The 21,364-nt window shown below is 42.8% G+C and overlaps 2 protein-coding genes across 2 annotated transcripts in view; both read right to left on the reverse strand.

The window, feature by feature from the left end:
• The window catches only part of eci2 (enoyl-CoA delta isomerase 2), a 144,734-nt gene that overhangs the window by 98,975 nt on the left and 24,395 nt on the right, over positions 1–21,364 (reverse strand). The window lies entirely within an intron of this gene.
• On the reverse strand, positions 888–14,576 carry inhbaa (inhibin subunit beta Aa; the record flags this gene model as incomplete). Its single annotated transcript, XM_079292455.1, has 2 exons — positions 888–2,429; positions 14,036–14,576. 2 exons carry the CDS (start codon positions 14,574–14,576, stop codon positions 1,609–1,611), a joined length of 1,362 nt encoding a protein of 453 aa, XP_079148581.1. The 3' UTR covers positions 888–1,608.

Consider the following 21,364-nt stretch of genomic DNA (forward strand, 5'->3'; position numbering starts at 1 on the left):
CTGACTGTAGAGAGAGAACTGATGAAGTGTTTCTGTCCGTAGTGTGGAGCTAAGATGATTCTGTTGGCTAATGCTAATCACGCTCAGCTAGCTCATTAACAATATGTCAACATCCATCAGAAACAAAGAAATACATTTAAGGTTTGTTCTTTTTGTTCATGTTGTCGTGATTTCTGGAAGTTAGCGGTTGGCTAGCGTTTGGCTAGCGTTTGGCTAGCGGTTGGTTAGCGGTTGGCTAGCGTTTGGCTAGCGTTTGGCTAGCGGTTGGCTAGCGGTTGGTTAGCGGTTGGCTAGCGTTTGGCTAGCTGTCACTGAACATTTATGTGTAAACTTGTTGAGTCGATCCAAGAAAGTCCATTGAGACTAATAAGTCTAATTATGAGCCAAATCAATACATTCTATTCTCCACCAAATATTCTTCATGATATAGAATATACATGAATACATGAATAGAAACGATCTGGAATTTGATGCTGATCAGATTTATATTTCCAGGAGCTTGTGGAAGTCTTTGAGAAAATGTTGATGTTGGACATAAACAGTTTATTTCTACGTTAACAGACGTAAGATAAATGTATTAAATCATTGTGGAGATGGTGTTTTTAATCAGCATTTCATCTCAACACTTAAAGTGTGTTTGATTGACAGGTGGCTCAGCCAATCACACTCAACCTCCTACGTTTGACCCAATAAGGATTTCTCTGTGCAGTAAGTGCGTCTGACGGTTTTGTGACTCATGGTGGGAATCAAACCTGTGACCTGGAAGCTCCGCCCTCTTCCGTCAACTCGCTATAGTGCAAAAAAATAATAAAGACGTTTGTAACGTTTCTTTAAAAGACAAAATAATAATAATAAATCAATAATAACAACACAGATCCAGCCAAATAAAGAACATTATCAACGACAATAACAATAATATTATTAATATACTTACTGACAATAATAATTATAACATCAACACGTTAAACATGGAAACATAAAGAAGTGTTTGGTTCCAGCAGCCGGGCCAACTTGTTTCTTTCAAGTATCTCACGACACACACACACACACACACACACACACACACTCAAACACACACACACGCGCACACGCACACACACACACACACACACACACACACACACTTCCTCTTTCTTCCTCGTACATTTTTTAAAAAGTAAACAGTTGGGAAAGAAAATAAAAGGAGACAAAGTCAAATACAAGAAGACGTAATACGTGAAACAAGTTGCATAGTTTTGAGATTCTTTTTTTGTTAGTAGTTTTTCAGTTTTTCAGTGGTGCTTGAACGTCTCAGCCACATAAATAAGCCTCGCTCCCTCCGCTTGTAACAAAAATATATTAGATATTCTTTTTTTCTATCTGTTTTTTTTCTTGTTTTTTTGAAAGTGCCTTCGAGACTCTTTCTGAGTTCTGCTGGATGGAGGACGGAGGAGAGTTTTGATGGAGGGAGGAGGTGAAGAAGGAGGCGCTGCAGGTAAAAGTGACGATGATCATGGAGTCACCTCTTCCTCTCCCTCTCTCCATCTCTCTCTCTCTCTCTCTCACTGAAGTCCTCCTTCCTCTCCAGTCCAGTTCGCTCCGGACCGATCCGGATCGGATCCTCCGTGTCTACGAGCAGCCGCACTCCTCCACCACCATGTTCTGGATGTCCTTCTTGATGATCTTCTGCTCCTCGTTGTAGTACAGCATGGACATGGCTCGTAGCCGGGTGGGCACGCAGCACGACCTCAGGTTCTGGAAGGGGCTGTAGCCCCTCATGCGGTAGTGGCTGATGACGGTGGAGTGGAAGGACAACGTGGAGCCGGTGATGCTCGCCACGTGGGAGGGGCACTCCCCCTCGCAGTAGTTAGCGTGGTAACCGGGCGGCGCGATGATCCAGTCGTTCCAGCCGATGTCTTTGAAGTTGACGTAGAACTGGCGCTTGCAGCAGATGCGGACCTTCCCGTCGCACTCCAGGCCGCGCTTCCTGCGCCGCGGCGAGTCGCCGGCTTCCTCCTGCCGGACGACGGCCATGAGGAACGGCCGGTGGGACTGCTCCCGCTGGTTGGCGCGCTGCGACGTCTCGGAGCCGCCGGAGACCAGCACCGGCGTGGCGCCGGCGTCGGCGCAGAGCGGGCAGGAGACCCTGAGGCTGAGCGGCGTGCTCACAGCGCTCTGCAGCAGCGCTTGAACCGCCGCCGACACCGGGAAGGTGTGCCAGCCGCTGCGACGCGTGTCCACGGACTTCTCTGCCAGGAGGACGTCGTCCTGCGCCGGAGACGGCCGTCCGTTGGGGAGACGGCGCTGCTGGAAGAGGCGGATGGTGACTTTGGCTCGGCTGCGATTGGTCTTCGCCAAGCGGAGGAAGAGCCAGACGTTGGCCTGCTCCACCAGAGAGAGGGCGCCTCCGTCTTTGGAGAGGACGAAGTTCACCAGGCCCTGAGACTCACCTGGGACGGACACAGAGAGGGAGACAGGGTTAGGGCAAAGGTCAACGGTAACCAGGAAAACACTGATCACGTGTACGGAGAGACCCTGAACGCCTCGCTGATACCCTTCAGCTGATGAGTGTGTGTGCGAGACGAGTGTGGCCACATCTGAGCTATAGAGTCATCTACACACACAACACACACTTGTCATTATGTTACCATCGCTAACATGACCTCACACACACACACACACACACACACACACACTCTTCCTGCTGACTCAGCAGTGGTCGGAGGTTTTTTGGAGTCAGGCAGCGTTTACAGCCGGTAATGGTTCCCACCAGGACAGTTTACAGCAGAATAATCGTTCTGCTCTCTGAATTATGGGAAATTTAACTGCAGAAGAAGAGTTTTATTCTGGAGGGTAAATGTGAGCAGCTGTTTATTTAGCTGGTTTCAGCCTGAAGGTGAACGTGATTTAAGGATAAAAGGAGAGTCATGTAATCAGAGTGGTGAGTCACACAGGAAGTAAACAAAGAGACCGACAACATCTGACACCTGATTGGTGGAATGCTCCCCTCGCTGGACATTCATTGGCTCTGACACTCTCTGACCTCATGTTTGAACAGTCAGCTGTTCATAATATTTTCCGTTCTCCTTTTGAATCATTTCACCAAACAAACACCGCGAGACATTCAGGAACTCATGAACTTCTTCAGGAAGTCTGATCGCTGGTCACTTCACTCGTATTTCTCTTTTATTTTGAAAGGACACAAAAGTTTGAAGGTCTAGCAAACACTGCAGGGACACACACACACACACACACACACCCAGACCTGTAGTTTACACTTCCTAGAAACCTCCGGGCCAGGCAGCAAGCTCATCACTGGTTTGAAGACCCAATTACCGTCCACCAGCATTACATAAGATCTTTGCATCTCTCTCTCTCTCTCTCTCTCACTCGTGGGCGTCCATACAGAAACTCAAAGTCACGATTCAGGACTTTATGAATGTCAGCAGCAGCGTTGCTCTGTTAAACGGTGTGAATGGGCGGCTCATCTGTGTGTGTGGAGGCGGCCGGCACTTTAGCAAGTCCATTAACGCCGTTTAGCCGACAATTCGGAGGCGATTATCTCACTTACATCATCACCACTTCAGATTTACAAAAATAAAAGCCCTGTTCATTCATTGTTTCTCAGAATAGTGTTTGTGATGTTGATTCAAGCTGCTGGAAGAAGAAGTCTTTGGTCAGATGATGTTCAACCGGAGATAAGTAGTGTTATCTCAACCTAACGAAGTAGTTATGTTGTTTAATCGAACTAAGTAGTTATGTTGTCTCAACCAAACTAAGTAGTTATGTTGTCTCAACCAAACTAAGTAGTTATGTTGTCTCAACCAAACTAAGTAGGGTTGTTGTCTCAACCTAACTAAGTAGTTTAGTTGTCTCAACCTAACTAAGTAGTTTTGTTGTCTCAACCTAAATAAGTAGTTATGTTGTCTAAACCGAACTAAGTAGTCTTGTTGTCTCAACCTAACTAAGTAATTTAGTTGTCTCAACCTAGCTACGGAGTTATGTTGTCTAAACCTAAATAAGTAGTTATGTTGTCTAAACCGAACTAAGTAGTCTTGTTGTCTCAACCTAACAAAGTAGTTTAGTTATCTAAACCTAACAAAGTAGTTTATTTTTATTTTTTATGTTTCAAACTGTTTTAGAAAATAGGTTTCCCTCAAAACTTAATTTTTGCAGTTTAGTTGTATGGGGATATAATTTTATAATATCAGTAAATGATTGACTTTGATTCACTGAGTCAACCCTCCTCAATCCCAGTGCATGCTGGGACGGACCTTAGCCCCTTAAAACCACCTCAACAGGATAAAAAGATTTTCTTTAACTCGTCTTATTATTTATTATTATTGCAGCTGCTGTAAGGAAGTGAACAGAAGAACATTTTAAAACATTGAGCTCTGAGCATCATCAGTAGTCACTTCATTAACATCAGTGTGAATTACAGTCACACATCTGAAGAGCTGCAGCAGCACACTGTTGCTCTTACAGTCAACATGCAGAGTCATTAACAGAGCTGAAGATAACCACGACATTGAATGCATGTGGACAGGGGTGAGAAAGAACCAGTTCCAGCAGCTCGTTTATTCTCAGAGACGAGGAGTTCCTGTTTCCTGGAGTCTGTCCGACCTCTGCAAGTCTTCTGCTCACAGCTCATCTCTCTCCGTAATCCTCTTTACAAACTCACGTCTCAACAACTCATAAAGGCTTTGGACTGAAACACACCGATGTCCTGCTGCTTTACATCTCAAATCCTCTTCTGGGTCCCGGTGCAGAATTTACTGCTGAGTAGAGTCTGCAGTATTTAAAGACAGAAGAAGTCTTCTTTTTAGCCTTTAGAACTTTTAAAATGCTGAATTTCATCATCTACTCATGTTAGGTCATCAGAACCCGAGTTATTGCATACAAATAACAAGTTTATCACATCAAACAAACTAAATTATACCAACAAAACACAAGTTTATACCATAAGAACTATTTTATACCATCAAATGTCAAGTTTTTACGATTACAAACCCTCTTTTCATCATCACACAATTGTGTATCATTAAACCCAGTTTAAGCTTTGAATATCCCACTGAGACAAAAAAGTCAAATTCACTGTTCGTCATCAGATGTTTGGTTAGACGTCCAAAACCCAAAACCCAAGTCATAATCAAATGTTTATCAAAACCAAGTCTAGAACATCAAAACAAAGTCTAGAACATCACAACCAAGTCTAGAACATCAAAATCAAGTCTAGAACATCAAAACCAAGTCTAGACCATCACCACCAAGTCTAGAACATCAAAATCAAGTATACAACATCACAACCAAGTCTAGAACATCAAAACCAAGTCTAGAACATCACCACCACACCAAGTCTAGAACATCAAAACCAAGTCTAGAACATCACCACCAAGTCTAGAACATCAAAACCAAGTCTAGAACATCACCACCAAGTCTAGAACATCAAAACCAAGTATACAACATCACAACCAAGTCTAGAACATCAAAACCAAGTCTAGAACATCACCACCAAGTCTAGAACATCACCACCAAGTCTAGAACATCAAAACCAAGTATAGAACATCAAAACCAAGTCTAGAACATCACCACCAAGTCTAGAACATCAAAACCAAGTATACAACATCACAACCAAGTCTAGAACATCAAAACCAAGTCTAGAACATCACCACCAAGTCTAGAACATCAAAACCAAGTCTAGAACATCACAACCAAGTATACAACATCACAACCAAGTCTAGAACATCAAAACCAAGTCTAGAACATCACCACCAAGTCTAGAACATCAAAACCAAGTATACAACATCACAACCAAGTCTAGAACATCAAAACCAAGTCTAGAACATCACCACCAAGTCTAGAACATCACCACCAAGTCTAGAACATCAAAACCAAGTCTAGAACATCAAAACCAAGTCTAGAACATCACCACCAAGTCTAGAACATCAAAACCAAGTATACAACATCACAACCAAGTCTAGAACATCAAACCCAAGTTTAGAACATCACCACCAAGTCTAGACATCACAACCAAGTCTAGAACATCACAACCAAGTCTCTACCATCAAAACCAAGTCTAGAACATCACAACCAAGTCTAGAACATCACAACCAAGTCTAGAACATCACAACCAAGTCTAGAACATCACAACCAAGTCTAGAACATCAAAACCAAGTCTAGAACATCACAACCAAGTCTAGAACTTCACAACCAAGTCTATACCATCAAAACCAGGTCTAGACCATCACAACCAATTCTAGAACATCAAAACCAAGTCTACAACATCACAACCAAGTATATACCATCACAACCAAGTCTATACCATCAAAACCAAGTCTATACCATCAAAACCAAGTCTAGAACATCACAACCAAGTCTAGAACATCAAAACCAAGTCTACAACATCACAACTAAGTCTACAACATCACAACTAAGTCTACAACATCACAACCAAGTATACAACATCACAACCAAGTATACAACATCACAACCAAGTCTAGAACATCACAACCAAGTCTACAACATCACAACCAAGTATACAACATCACAACCAAGTCTAGAACATCACAACCAAGTCTAGAACATCAAAACCAAGTCTACAACATCACAACCAAGTCTACAACATCACAACCAAGTATACAACATCACAACCAAGTCTAGAACATCACAACCAAGTCTAGAACATCAAAACCTAGTCTAGAACATCACAACCACGTCTATACCATCAAAACCAAGTCTAGAACATCACAACCAAGTCTACAACATCAAAACCAAGTCTACAACATCAAAACCAAGTCTAGAACATCACAACCAAGTCTATACCATCACAACCAAGTCTATACCATCAAAACCAAGTCTAGAACATCACAACCAAGTCTAGAACATCAAAACCTAGTCTAGAACATCACAACCAAGTCTATACCATCAAAACCAAGTCTAGAACATCACAACCAAGTCTATACCATCAAAACCAAGTCTAGAACATCACAACCACGTCTAGCACATCAAAACCAAGTCTAGAACATCACAACCACGTCTAGCACATCACCACCAAGTCTATACCATCAAAACCAAGTCGACAACATCACAACCAAGTCTACAACATCACAACCAAGTCTAGAACATCAAAACCAGCTATCGATAAAGTTTAAACCATCAAACTCCAAAGAAACAAACTTAGACTGTTGAAAACTAATCCAGATCAGTTTAACCCAGTTAAACCCAGTTTAGCCCAGTTTAAACCAGTTTAACCCAGTTTAACCCAGTTTAGCCCAGTTTAACCCAGTTTAACCCATTAAACCCAGTTTAGCCCAGTTTAACCCATTAAACCCAGTTTAACCCAGTTCAACCCAGTTTAACCCATTCAACCCAGTTTAACCCATTAAACCCAGTGCAGGCCACAGGACACCTGATCCCTTAAATCATCAGCGTGTCGTCCGTACAGGGAAACGTTTCCCAGAAATCAAGAAGCATGAAGCGACATTTGAGCCAAACATCCTCCTCCTCATCATCATCATCATCATCATCAAACATTTCCCATCAGCCCCTGCGGCGTATTATGACTTTGATTTGATTTATCAGACAAAGTCTCTCTAACAAAGCTAAACAAGAGGAGCTGCCAACATGTGACACAAATACGGATCGGTATGTTGTTAAAAGGGTTATGATCGCTCACACACACACACACACACACACACACACACACACACACACATAAACACTGATCTGAGTCATGAGGCGGAGGCTTGTGGGAGACGGTGCTCGGCCTTCTTCTTACTTCATACGTTCTGTTTGAGATGGAAGTGGAATAACCGCCCGGGTCCCATTGACCTTTAACATGATGATGACTTGAACCGATGGTGCATTCAGGGGCTCCACCTCAACTCGTAAAGTAACAAACTTGTCTTCATGTTCGAGTCATAACTTTTTTCGAGGAGCACCTGAACGCACCGCGGCGGGTCTCGACCTCAGTGGGCGTCGCCTTTCAGAGGAGGAGGCGGAGCTTGAATTCCTGCTAATTCTGGATGTGACTGTTGACATCGGTGAGTGAACACACCCTCCATCCTCTGTTCAGGGTGTTTACTGAGACCACACACACACACACACACAGATGGTACAGTGTGTGTGTGTGTGTGTGTGTGTATACGCGTCTCTCAGCTGTTTGTGTAAATGTGTGTCTGTGTTTGTGTGTCTTGGCGGAGTGTGTTTGTGTGGAACAGCTGTTTTCTATCCGTCTTCACTCTTCAGCAGCAGAGATGAAGGAGGAGGACGAGGTGAGGAAGAGGAGGTGTGATGCGTCTGCTTCACATGTTACACTCTAAAACCAGAGAGGACCTCTGAGCAACACGCTAACATTAGCTCACTTCATCATCATCATCATCAAACTCTGGTTTATATTCTGCCTCACTGGAGCACCACATGTGGATTCATCCGCCGCTGAAAATAGTCCCTGAAAAGTCCTTTAAGATGAAGAAACTATATATTTGTGTTTTAACACGTGGATATTTTTTACAGTGTACTCTCTTCTTCACAGCCGCCCATTCTTCTGTCTCTTTAGTTTACATTAGGAGAGACCCCCCCCTTACAACACACACACTCACACACACACACACACACACTCGCACACACTCTCACACACTCTCACACACACACACTCGCACACACTCTCACACACACACACTCGCACACACTCTCACACACACACTCTCACACACTCTCACACACACACACACTCGCACACACTCTCACACACACACACACTCACACACACACACACTCTCACACACACACACACACTCTCACACACTCTCACACACACACACTCTCACACACACACACACACTCGCACACACTCTCACACACTCACACGCACACACACACACACACACACACACTCGCACACACTCTCACACACACACACACACACACTCACACACACACACGCACACTCTCACACACACACACACACACACTCTCACACACACACACTCACACACACACACACTCACACACACACCCTCCCTCAAGTGTAACAGTCTGAGCTGTGCTGACATCACTCGTCTGCTGTTGAAAGATGCTTGAGAGACATTGGTACACTTTAAAGATCATTCGTGTTTCTTTATGAAGTGAAACAGACTCATGAAGTGAACTTTGGGGATTATATATGTTTTATATTTTGGGAATTTAAAAGCTCATTTTTAATCTCAATGACTGGAAACCTGCACAGAAAGCCTTCTCAGCTCTGGACCTCCTGATTTAGTTTTTAAGGGAAACCAAGTAGTTCAGGATGGTTTGTATTTAAATTAAATTTTAATTTCAATTTCTCCACACTGAGCGCTGGGCACAGGGCGCGTCTATGCCCTCAGTCAGGACTGTCAGGCTCAGCCTCGCCTATGTGGGACAGAAACCTGCTCCAGAGAGTCGACGCCCTTCTGGCCTTATTGCCACCACATGTGAGTCAAAGTGTTAGTAAACACACACACACACACACACACACACACACACACACACACACACACACAGCTCCAGACGGGAAACTAAATCTGAGCAACGCTGTCAAAGCGCGGTAAACAAAGTGGTGAGGAGGCTTTAAAGCGTCCTCGTTCGTCTGACGGGAGGAAGCGCCTGGATGCCAAACTCACTCATCGTCAGCCGGAGAGAGGAAGAAGAAGAAGAAGAGGAGGACTGGAACGCTTTGGGAGGATCAAAGCAGAGAGAAGAAGAAGGAGACACGCGCACGAACACCCTTCATGCTGAAGATCAATCAGCCGATCAACAGAAAGGAAGTTCTGTCGGCTTTCATGGTTTGAAACAGTTACACATCCACTCAACGCACGCGGCCCTGAATGCACCACGGACACTCTAAAAGACACTGAGGGACATCAGAGAGGATGAAGCCAAAAAAGAAGTAGCGCGAACGTAAAAGTGAGTAATTCTAATTTAGCTGACTCTTTACATTCAATCAATGTAGAGATTTTAGTCAGTTTTTCTTCTTTAACTCTTCTTTCAGACTAAAGGAGGCGACGAGGAGACAAGGACACTATCAGAGAGACAGAGGAGACGAGGAGACAAGGACACTATCAGAGAGACAGAGGAGACGAGGAGACAAGGACACTATCAGAGAGACAGAGGAGACGAGGAGATGAAGACACGAACAGAGAGACAGAGGACAAGACGAGACGAGAAAACATTTGTAGATTTGTCCTGAATTCAGTTATTAGATAACGCCTCATTTGCATCATTGAACAAAAGATAATTGTCTTAATGTGAGTAAAGAACTGTAGAAGTTTCACGTTGATTCTATCAAAGACAAGAAAAAGACGAGAGAAGACGAAGACAAAGAAAAGAAAAAAATGTGTCTGTCTCTCTACCGACCTGCCGTCTGTCCAATGGGTCGCCGGTTTGAATCCCAGACGGACCGAGCCACCAGAATAGATCCAACAAAGAGCGGTTTATTCCTCTGGAGATGAAAGCGGGTCGTGGAATGTCGCTAATGATGTGTTCAATTGAGTCCAATTAGCCTGATTGTCCTTCTGTGTGTGAGGAGACAAACAGGACAGACGGACATTGTGTCGGAGCCGCTGAACGGAGGTCGACACTTCGTCTCCGGCAAGAATCCAGCTGTCCGCTCCGCTCCCCGCTCGCCGCCGCCCGACGTAATTACCGAGGTCCCTGAACGCATCGGTTATTCCTAACAAAGCACAGGACCGGCTGGGTGCAAAGTATTCTCACGAGGAAAACAAGGTCTGATCAGCTTTTAAATAGCTTCCCGGAGCTTTGAATCCTCTTTTAGCTCACGGTTCTGGTTCCACATGGTTCTAAGCACTTTCCTATTGGTTCCTGAGGCGGTTAACGAGACCTCAGTGGCCATCAGCCAATCAGAACTCACGAACATTGTTGTGTTACATTTAGATATTCATCGGCAGGAACATTTAGTCTTCATACCGCGATGCATTCAGGGTTCTCCTGTAAAGAACTCACTTCACAAGAACCTGCTACAGACTACAGGAACCCAACCGGCACTGACAGAAACCACAGAACAACAGTCACAGTCCCGCCCACACCGCCTGACTGAGAGGTGAGCACAACCATTCAATTATAGATCAATTAAGATTATTTCATTGATTCTGATTCACTGAAACGCTGCACAGTTCACACACATCTAATATGATGAAGATGATAGTGATCAGAAGATGAAGATGATTGTGATCAGAAGATGAAGATGATAGTGATTAGAAGATGAAGATGATAGTGATCAGAAGATGAAGATGATTGTGATTAGAAGATGAAGATGATTGTGATCAGAAGATGTAGATGATTGTGATCAGAAGACGAAGACGATAGTGATCAGAAGATGAAGATGATTGTGATCATAAGATGAAGATGATTGTGATCAGAAGATGATAGTGATCAGAAGATGAAGATGATAGTGATTAGAAGATGAAGATGATTGTGATCAGAAGATGAAGATGATTGTGATCAGAAGATGAAGATGATAGTGATTAGAAGATGAAGATGATTGTGATCAGAAGATGAAGATGATAGTGATTAGAAGATGAAGATAATTGTGATCAGAAGATGAAGATGATAGTGATCAGAAGATAAAGATGATAGTGATTAGAAGATGAAGATGATAGTGATCAGAAGATGAAGATGATAGTGATCAGAAGATGAAGATGATTGTGATCAGAAGATGAAGATGATAGTGATTAGAAGATGAAGATGATAGTGATCAGAAGATGAAGATGATAGTGATTAGAAGATGTAGATGATTGTGATCAGAAGATGAAGACGATAGTGATCAGAAGATGAAGATGATTGTGATCATAAGATGATAGTGATCAGAAGATGAAGATGATAGTGATTAGAAGATGAAGATGATTGTGATTAGAAGATGAAGATGATTGTGATCAGAAGATGATAGTGATCAGAAAATGAAGATGATAGTGATTAGAAGATGAAGATGATAGTGATCAGAAGATGAAGATGATTGTGATCAGAAGATGAAGATGATAGTGATTAGATGATGAAGATAATTGTGATCAGAAGATGAAGATGATTGTGATCAGAAGATGATAGTGATCAGAAGATGAAGATGATAGTGATTAGAAGATGAAGATGATTGTGATCAGAAGATGAAGATGATTGTGATCAGAAGATGAAGATGATTGTGATCAGAAGATGATAGTGATCAGAAGATGAAGATGATAGTGATTAGAAGATGAAGATGATAGTGATTAGAAGATGAAGATGATAGTGATCAGAAGATGAAGATGACAGTGATCAGAAGATGAAGATGATTGTGATCAGAAGATGAAGATGATTGTGATCAGAAGATGAAGACGATAGTGATCAGAAGATGAAGATGATTGTAATCATAAGATGATAGTGATCAGAAGATGAAGATGATAGTGATTAGAAGATGAAGATGATTGTGATTAGAAGATGAAGATGATTGTGATCAGAAGATGATAGTGATCAGAATATGAAGATGATAGTGATTAGAAGATGAAGATGATAGTGATCAGAAGATGAAGATGATTGTGATCAGAAGATGAAGATGATAGTGATTAGAAGATGAAGATAATTGTGATCAGAAGATGAAGATGATTGTGATCAGAAGATGATAGTGATCAGAAGATGAAGATGATAGTGATTAGAAGATGAAGATGATTGTGATCAGAAGATGAAGATGATTGTGATCAGAAGATGAAGATGATTGTGATCAGAAGATGATAGTGATCAGAAGATGAAGATGATAGTGATTAGAAGATGAAGATGATAGTGATTAGAAGATGAAGATGATAGTGATCAGAAGATGAAGATGATAGTGATCAGAAGATGAAGATGATTGTGATCAGAAGATGAAGATGATTGTGATCAGAAGATGAAGATGATAGTGATCAGAAGATGAAGATGATTGTGATCAGAAGATGAAGATGATAGTGATCAGAAGATGAAGATGATTGTGATCAGAAGATGAAGATGATTGTGATCAGAAGATGAAGATGATTGTGATCAGAAGATGAAGATGATAGTGATCAGAAGATGAAGATGATAGTGATCAGAAGATGAAGATGATTGTGATCAGAAGATGAAGATGATAGTGATCAGAAGATGAAGATGATTGTGATCAGAAGATGAAGATGATAGTGATCAGAAGATGAAGATGATAGTGATCAGAAGATGAAGATGATAGTGATCAGAAGATGAAGATGATTGTGATCAGAAGATGAAGATGATAGTGATCAGAAGATGAAGATGATTGTGATCAGAAGATGAAGATGATAGTGATCAGAAGATGAAGATGATAGTGATCAGAAGATGAAGATGATTGTGATCAGAAGATGAAGATGATAGTGATCAGAAGATGAAGATGAGTGTGATCAGAAGATGAAGATGATAGTGATCAGAAGATGAAGATGATAGTGATCAGAAGATGAAGATGATTGTGATCAGAAGATGAAGATGATAGTGATCAGAAGATGAAGATGATAGTGATCAGAAGATGAAGATGATAGTGATCAGAAGATGAAGATGATAGTGATCACAAGATGAAGATGATTGTGATTAGAAGATGAAGATTCATGGTTTCTCTCAGACACACAGGAACCCTTCAGTGAATCCATTTAAATGAGAGATGAACTCTGGTTTTATTATTCAGGATCTCTGTCAGGAAAGAGATGCAGCACTCTGCTTTAAAATACACTTACATACACCTACATACACACACACACACCTACACATACACACACACGGATACGTGAATCTCCTCTGACTTTAAGTAGATAATGAGGTATTCATTGAAACCAGCAGGAGGCGATTACAGAGGTGTGTGTGTGTGTGTGTGTGTGTGTGTGTGTGTCTGACGGGTTCGGCTCAGTGAGTACGCAGGTGGAATTAAGCAGCTGGACACACACACACACACACACAGAGGTAACAGTTGCAGATTCCTTGACACCATGAACACATAAAAATAAACTGGATTCACACAATTAGTGGCCAACGTTTGTTCACACACACACACACACACACATACACACACACACACACTCACCAGCCTCAGCGAAGGTGATGATCTCTGTCGTCTCCTGCACGTCTCCACCGTCTCCCATCCGAGCTGCCGCCATGGCCGCCGCTGCTCCTGCTCCTGCTCCTGCTCCTCCTCCTCGGCCTCCCCGCCCTCGCGGCTCCTCCTCCCCCCCCTCGATCTGCACGCTGCCGTCCTCCGCCACTCGCCCCACGTGGAGCTTGCGTAGGGCGTTGAGGAGCGCGGCGCGCGGCACAGGCCGTGTGATGTTGGGCCGGTCCTGGAGGTGCAGCATGTTGAGGATGTGCCTCTTCACCGCCTCCACCACATCCTGCTGAGCCGCCTCCTCCTCCACCTCCTCCTGGTCGTGTCCTGCCACGTCGTCTGGGGTTCCCCCCTCGTTCCTCCTCATCCTGGCCAGGGCGCAGGAGGGGCAGTGGGAGCCGGAGGCGGCATCCGGACGGACGCTCAGAGAGAGCGGCTGGAGTTTGGACGGCGGGTCCGAAGTGGAGCTGCAGCTCTGGACCAGGACCAGGAGGGTCCAGCTGAGCACAGCTAACACAGACATGATGACAGGAGGTTCTTGATTGGCTGCGGGGCTGGATTTGGGGATGCTGCCGGATGCTGATGCACAGAGCAGATGAAGGAGGCTTGAGTGTCTTCTAAAAAAGTGTTTGAACAAAGATAATTCAGTCCTGGACGGTGAAATTAATTCACCTTCCCTCCTTCGTCTTCCTCCTCTCTTTGTCTTCTCTTCAGAAGTTTCGAAGCTGCAAAAGTCCACCTGTGAAAACGGAGGGAAAGAAAAAGGAGAGAGACACACACACAACGCCGAGAGAGAGAGAAAATGAGTAATCCTTGTCTTTTTAGTCAGGGACAGATGGCTGGAAAAAATGTGGAGGCGTCACAAGAGAAATAAAGGAATAAAGAAAAAAGAAAGAAAATAAGAAGAAGAAGAAGAAAGTCTCCGATGTGATGAATGGATGAACGCAGAGAGAGAACTCTGGAGGATCCTTGTTCCCGGGGTGAAGTCTCTGCTCAGTGTGTTGGACTAAGTTATCCCAAACGAAGGGAGTTCCTCTCTCTCTCTCTTTCTCTCCCTCACTGAGTGGTGAATGCCTTCCCTCGCTCACCAGTTGAATGGTTTTATCGGAGTGGGCTGGACTCTCTCTCTCTCTGCTCGCTCTCTTCTTTCCTTCCCTCCCTCTTGCTTCTCTCGCCCTGGCAGCCTCCTACCACAATTACCTCCCTCCATCCCTCTCTCTCTCTCCTCTACTCTAGTCTCCTCCCATCTTGCTCTGTGACTCATAGCACTTCCAACTTCTACCTTCTCCCTCCCTCCTTCTCTTTCTTTATTTCTTTCTCCCCTCCCTCCTTTCTGTTAATGGAGCAGAGCCGGGATTCCTTTACCCCTCCCTGCCTCCCTCCCACGGTCGGCTGTGAATGAGTTACGTGTTGAGGGGAGAGCTCTCCTGTCTATCAGTCGGTCCGTCTGACGGTCTGGATCTGTTTAGTCTGGTGTCTGCTGAGCTCGAGTCAACGTGACGTCATGGTTCATGACTTGTCTCGTCGAGGCCAAACGCCGGCCTAATCGTTTTTTTCTTCTTCTTTCTGCTTTTTTATGACAGCTCTTTTATTTCTGTGGTAAAATATTCTGCACTCAAGGTTTCCCAACGTGTTCCATATCCTCAAACCTTCCTCAGGAGAGAACCGGAGGGAAACCTTCCAGGTTCTGATCCGGATGTAAGAAGACCTCGTTCAGAATCCCATTGAGATCTGAAGCAAGTAAAACGAAAAACAATCCAGCCTCTGAACCGGGAGACACCCTCTGAAGCTACATTCTCTCTAGTGTCCACCAGGGGGCGACTCCTCTGGTTGTATAGAAGTCTATAGAAAATGACTCTACTTCTCTCTTGATTTATTACCTCAGTAAACATTGTAAACATGAGTTTATGTCTCAATCTCTAGTTTCAAGTATTCTTCAATACAGCATGATGTTCATTTAGTACATTATGGTCCATTTAGAGTCACACAGACCATAAAGCAGGGGATGCTTTAGGGCGGGGCTACACGCTGATTGACAGGTCTTTGGTAGTTGTCCGTGTTTCGTCTCACAACGTTAACCCTTTCAGTGTGTTTTCACCTCATTGAAGTTCAATGTAACATTTTGGTCTTAAAAATGTTTTATTCAGTGTTCAGTTGCACAAAAACCAAGTTGGTGAAGAACAAAAACCAAGATGGTGAAGAACAAAAACCAAGTTGGTGAAGAACAAAAACCAAGATGGTGAAGAACAAAAACCAAGTTGGTGAAGAACAAAAACCAAGATGGTGAAGAATAAAAACCAAGTTGGTGAAGAACAAAAACCAAGATGGTGAAGAACAAAAACCAAGATGGTGAAGAATAAAAACCAAGATGGTGAAGAACAAAAACCAAGTTGGTGAAGAACAAAAACCAAGATGGTGAAGAATAAAAACCAAGTTGGTGAAGAACAAAAACCAAGTTGGTGAAGAACAAAAAACAAGATGGTGAAGAATAAAAACCAAGTTGGTGAAGAACAAAAACCAAGATGGTGAAGAACAAAAACCAAGATGGTGAAGAATAAAAACCAAGTTGGTGAAGAACAAAAACCAAGATGGTGAAGAACAAAAACCAAGATGGTGAAGAACAAAAACCAAGATGGTGAAGAACAAAAACCAAGATGGTGAAGAACAAAAACCAAGATGGCGACGAACAAAAACCAAGTTAGTGAAGAACAAAAACCAAGATGGTGACGGATAAAACAGTTTTTTAGTGGCCTTTAACAAACACCATTTCCCATAAGCCTCAACACGGCATTCTGGTTTTGTCTAAACACATCTGGATAGAAACCTCCCAGGCTCGTTTCAGGAGGTCGTCTTTGTTATGGTCAAGTCATCCTGTCATCATCCTGAAAAAACCCCACTCCTGCAAGCTTCTCCAGAAATGCATGACCCTCTCAGTTCTTTTCCCATCAGCCCACTCATTCCTCCAGTTTGTCATCGTGGTTGGTTTCATTGAGAAATGACTCTCAGGAACTTCATCTGTGTTGCTTCACTTGATTTAACTCTTCAGTGTTTCCATAGAAGTAACAAAGAGGGGATTCAGGTAATCTTGTGGATTATAAAAGCTTTAAGGGGGTTCTAGTAAAGTTACCATTTGTAAAGGAGCTGAAATCTAAACGATTCAAAGCTTCAGTGGAGTTACAAGCTAGGTTTGTTTCTCTATGAGTTTCGAATGAGTTCTCAAAGGAATCTGAAGGGTTCTTACAGGCCAGAATTTTATAAATTCAGAAAGAAGGTTTTAAAGGTGTTCTAGAGGAGGTTGAATGGACAGGACAAGGTTTTTAATGGGATTCAATGGGTACTGAAAATGAAAAAAAGGTAGTTTAAGGTTCTCAGGGCTTCTAAAAGATCTAAAAGGTTCTAACTGGGTTCTTATGGTTGCTCTCATAGGATTCTAAAGGGCAGATCTAAAGAGATGCCGAAAGGGTTCAGAGGGGACTTTTAAGATGTTTTGGGGATCTTGCAGAGGACTTTGACGGGTTCTGAAGGGGTGTTTTAAAGAGGTTCTACAGGTTTTTTATGTTTTGGGGGAACATGCACAGGCGTTCAAGCAAATCGAATGGGTTTCTCATGTTTTGAGGGAACAGAAGTGGTTTTATATTAGATTTAATGGGTTCTAAGAAAGATTGTAAATGTCTGGATGCAGTTCTAGGGGGTTTCAGAGGAACCTGTTCTACACAGAAGAGGGTTTCCAATATTTTCAGGGGGTTCTGGGCTTTTTAAAGCCCAGACATTTTTTTAAAAGTGATTCGATGTGTTTTAAGGAGGTTTTTTCACAGTTACACATGTAGTTGCAGGTTCTCTTCCTGTCTCATGACGTCACACTTAACCAGGAGTCACGTCTGACTGTAGACGTCACACTTCCTGCTTTAATCAGACGTCTGGGATTCTCCCTCTGCTGGTATGACATCATCCCTGCAGTGTGTGTGTGTGTGTGTATTATGGAAATTAACTTGTGTTCTTTAAATAACTCCACCTGTGAGTCATGAACGCGTCGTCACGCAGACAGAACGGATGATCTTTGATTTTAAAGTCACCTCCGGGCTGAAAAACACAAAGAAGAAAAGCAGAAGCAAGGTTCAAATGTTCAAACCACACAACTTTATTTAGAGTTTCAAGGGAGAAGTTTTGTCTAAAATGATGGAATAATGCAGACACTGAAACATGTTGAGTTTGAATATTTCACTGTGAGTAACATGTGATTGAATATAAAAAGACATAATTAATGACTTTAGGAGACGATTGTTCATGTTGAGTTGTGTGAAGACGGCTTCTCAAGCATTTAGTGATCACTGACCTGAGAACAGGGGGAGGAGTCAAACACGTGTTTAATAAAGGTGTGAGGCTGTAAACAGGTGAACACACTGAACTGCTCCATCTAGTGGACGTCAGCGGTGACGTCCCTCTGTGACCTCACAGAACCTCCTCTGGTCCTTCCTCCTCTCAACTCCTCTTCCTCTGAGGAGCTTCCTTTAGTGTTCCCTCTTATTTCTTCTTCTTCTGTCCGTCTGTCTGTCTGTCTTTCTGTCTCTCTCTCCATCCGAGTGTCTCTCTCTCTGTCCGTCTGTCTCTCTGTCTGTCTGTCTTTCTAGACTCGTCTCTGCGGCTTCATCACTCTCTGAGCTTCAGATTAATTTCCTGCTGCAGCCGTCTGTCTGTGCTGTTATTGATGCTCTGACCTCTCACAGTAAAACAAGAGAGATGGAGGAGGAGGAGGAAGAGGAGGAGGAATAGGAGGAGGAACTGTGACGACGAACACATCATGATAACGTTATAATTTACCTTCACAGTACTCAGTCTAAACCTAACTAAGTAGTTTAGTCGTCTGAACCTAAGTAGTTTAGTCGTCTAAACCTAACTAAGTAGTTTAGTCGTCTAAACCTAACGAAGTAGTTTAGTCGTCGAAACCTAACGAAGTAGTTTAGTCGTCTAAACCTAACTAAGTAGTTTAGTCGTCTAAACCTAACTAAGTAGTTTAGTCGTCTAAACCTAACGAAGTAGTTTAGTCGTCTAAACCTAACTAAGTAGTTTAGTCGTCTAAACCTAACTAAGTAGTTTAGTCGTCTAAACCTAACTAAGTAGTTTAGTCGTCTAAACCTAACGAAGTAGTTTAGTCGTCTAAACCTAACGAAGTAGTTTAGTCGTCTAAACCTAACGAAGTAGTTTAGTCGTCTAAACCTAACTAAGTAGTTTAGTCGTCTAAACCTAACTAAGTAGTTTAGTCGTCTAAACCTAACTAAGTAGTTTAGTTGTCGAAACCTAACGAAGTAGTTTAGTCGTCTAAACCTAACTAAGTAGTTTAGTTGTCGAAACCTAACGAAGTAGTTTAGTCGTCTAAACCTAACTAAGTAGTTTAGTCGTCTAAACCTAACTAAGTAGTTTAGTCGTCTAAACCTAACTAAGTAGTTTAGTCGTCGAAACCTAACTAAGTAGTTTAGTCGTCTAACCCTAACTAAGTAGTTTAGTCGTCTAAACCTAACTAAGTAGTTTAGTCGTCTAAACCTAACTAAGTAGTTTAGTCGTCTAAACCTAACTAAGTAGTTTAGTTGTCGAAACCTAACTTGAAACGAAATTGAAACGTGTTGCTGGAGTTTTGTAGGAAAACGCATTTTTATGGTTACTAGAATATCTGCTTTTACTTTGAAAGCAGAAAATGGAAGGAAACTAAAAACACAAAAAGGCTCAAACACACACACAGGAACCTGGACTCTCAAGTTTTCATTTCCCAAACACTCGTCTTAAAGCTTCGTGTGTGTTTTAATGTATCCGGACGTTTTCCAGACTCAGACCGATGACATCTCAAAGGATCTGAAGTGATTCAGGGCAGCTTCCAACACACACACACACACACACGACTCTGCTGCAACATCGACTGAGTCAAGTGTGTGTGAATGCTCTCTCTCTCTCTCTCTCTCTCTCTCTCTTTGTCTCTCTCTCTCTCTCTCTCTCTCCCAGAGGTTCCTGGCAGTGTCCTTGTGTCAGACTCCAACTCCACGTGTTGTCAGAACCAACATCACGACCGTCCGACCAAAAGAACTCCTATAAGCGTTTAAACCGAAACACCCAGAAACCCTTTGGAGTCTGTCGGAGAATGTAAACACGTCTACGCCATCGTAGGCGAGTACACGTAGTATGAAGAGACTTTCACCCAGGAGACCGTCGTTCATGTCCTTTGTGACGTAAACGATGACATATTGTTTCACTTAACATAAGTAATGTAACTAATGTACTACCATGACCGTTTCCTGAAACTATCCAAGTGCTCTTCAGAATCAGCTTTATTTTAATTCGTCAGAATTGATTCAGCAAAGGCAAATTTCCATAATTTAACATCAACTCTTTTTCCACAAGAGAGCGTAAAAATGTTTTCCACGGAGCTTTTAGAATTTGTTTTGTGCAATTAATGTGCAATTATTGAATTTTGTCGTTTGCATACCGATCTAACGTGATATCTCAAAATGCAGCTGTGCGTGATTCACCTCAATATAATTTAGGACATGTTCTATCCAGGTTTGTTCGTGGCTGCCACAGACAGACGGAGCCGGAGGTGAGCGTGGAACTCGGGTTACATCCAGGTAACCTCACTGCTGTTCAGGAGAATGTACCGTCTGGTTGAGAAGAGAGAGCACACTGCTCCACACATCCAGCTTCTGATTAATGCAGATGAAAGGGAGTATTTTCACACACAGAAATGTATCCGGTGTAATTCCAGTATATGAAGTACGAGCTGCAGTTTGAGTCTTTTTAAGGGCATGAAATGCAGAAGAGATGTTAATCTTGGTTTTTGCAGTATCATTGTTCATCTAAGCGCTATCTCCTCCGCTTCTCAGTAAGCTTCTGTAATTTACTGAGTCATGTGGACGAAACTAATTTCAACACCGGGTGTCAAATATTGGAGAAAAGTTCAGATTCAAGGGACTCGGGGCATAAAAAGTCACCTTGTGAGGAGTTTACACAATCCGTCTGATGTTCCTTTGTTCCAGCTGACGCTCGTGTAGATGATTCAGCAGCAGTTCGTCTCCTGCTGTCAGCTCAGTTTACAAACTTCTCCTCAATATAAACTCCAGATCACATTCAAATATCAATGAGAGTAAGAAGCAGGCATGAATAAATGAAGATAAAGAGCTTGTACTGTGTGCTGGAAGTGAAAACATTGCACATTAAACAGTCAGTTGTGTCACTACACACATCACACAATGACATTACACCGATATGACTTATTGAAGGCAGAGTGGTGCCTGAGGATCAAAGCTATTTGCTGTGTTTTAATGCTTC

This window comes from Melanostigma gelatinosum (assembly GCF_949748355.1).
Source record: "Melanostigma gelatinosum genome assembly, chromosome: 20".
Taxonomy (NCBI): Eukaryota; Metazoa; Chordata; class Actinopteri; order Perciformes; family Zoarcidae; genus Melanostigma; species Melanostigma gelatinosum.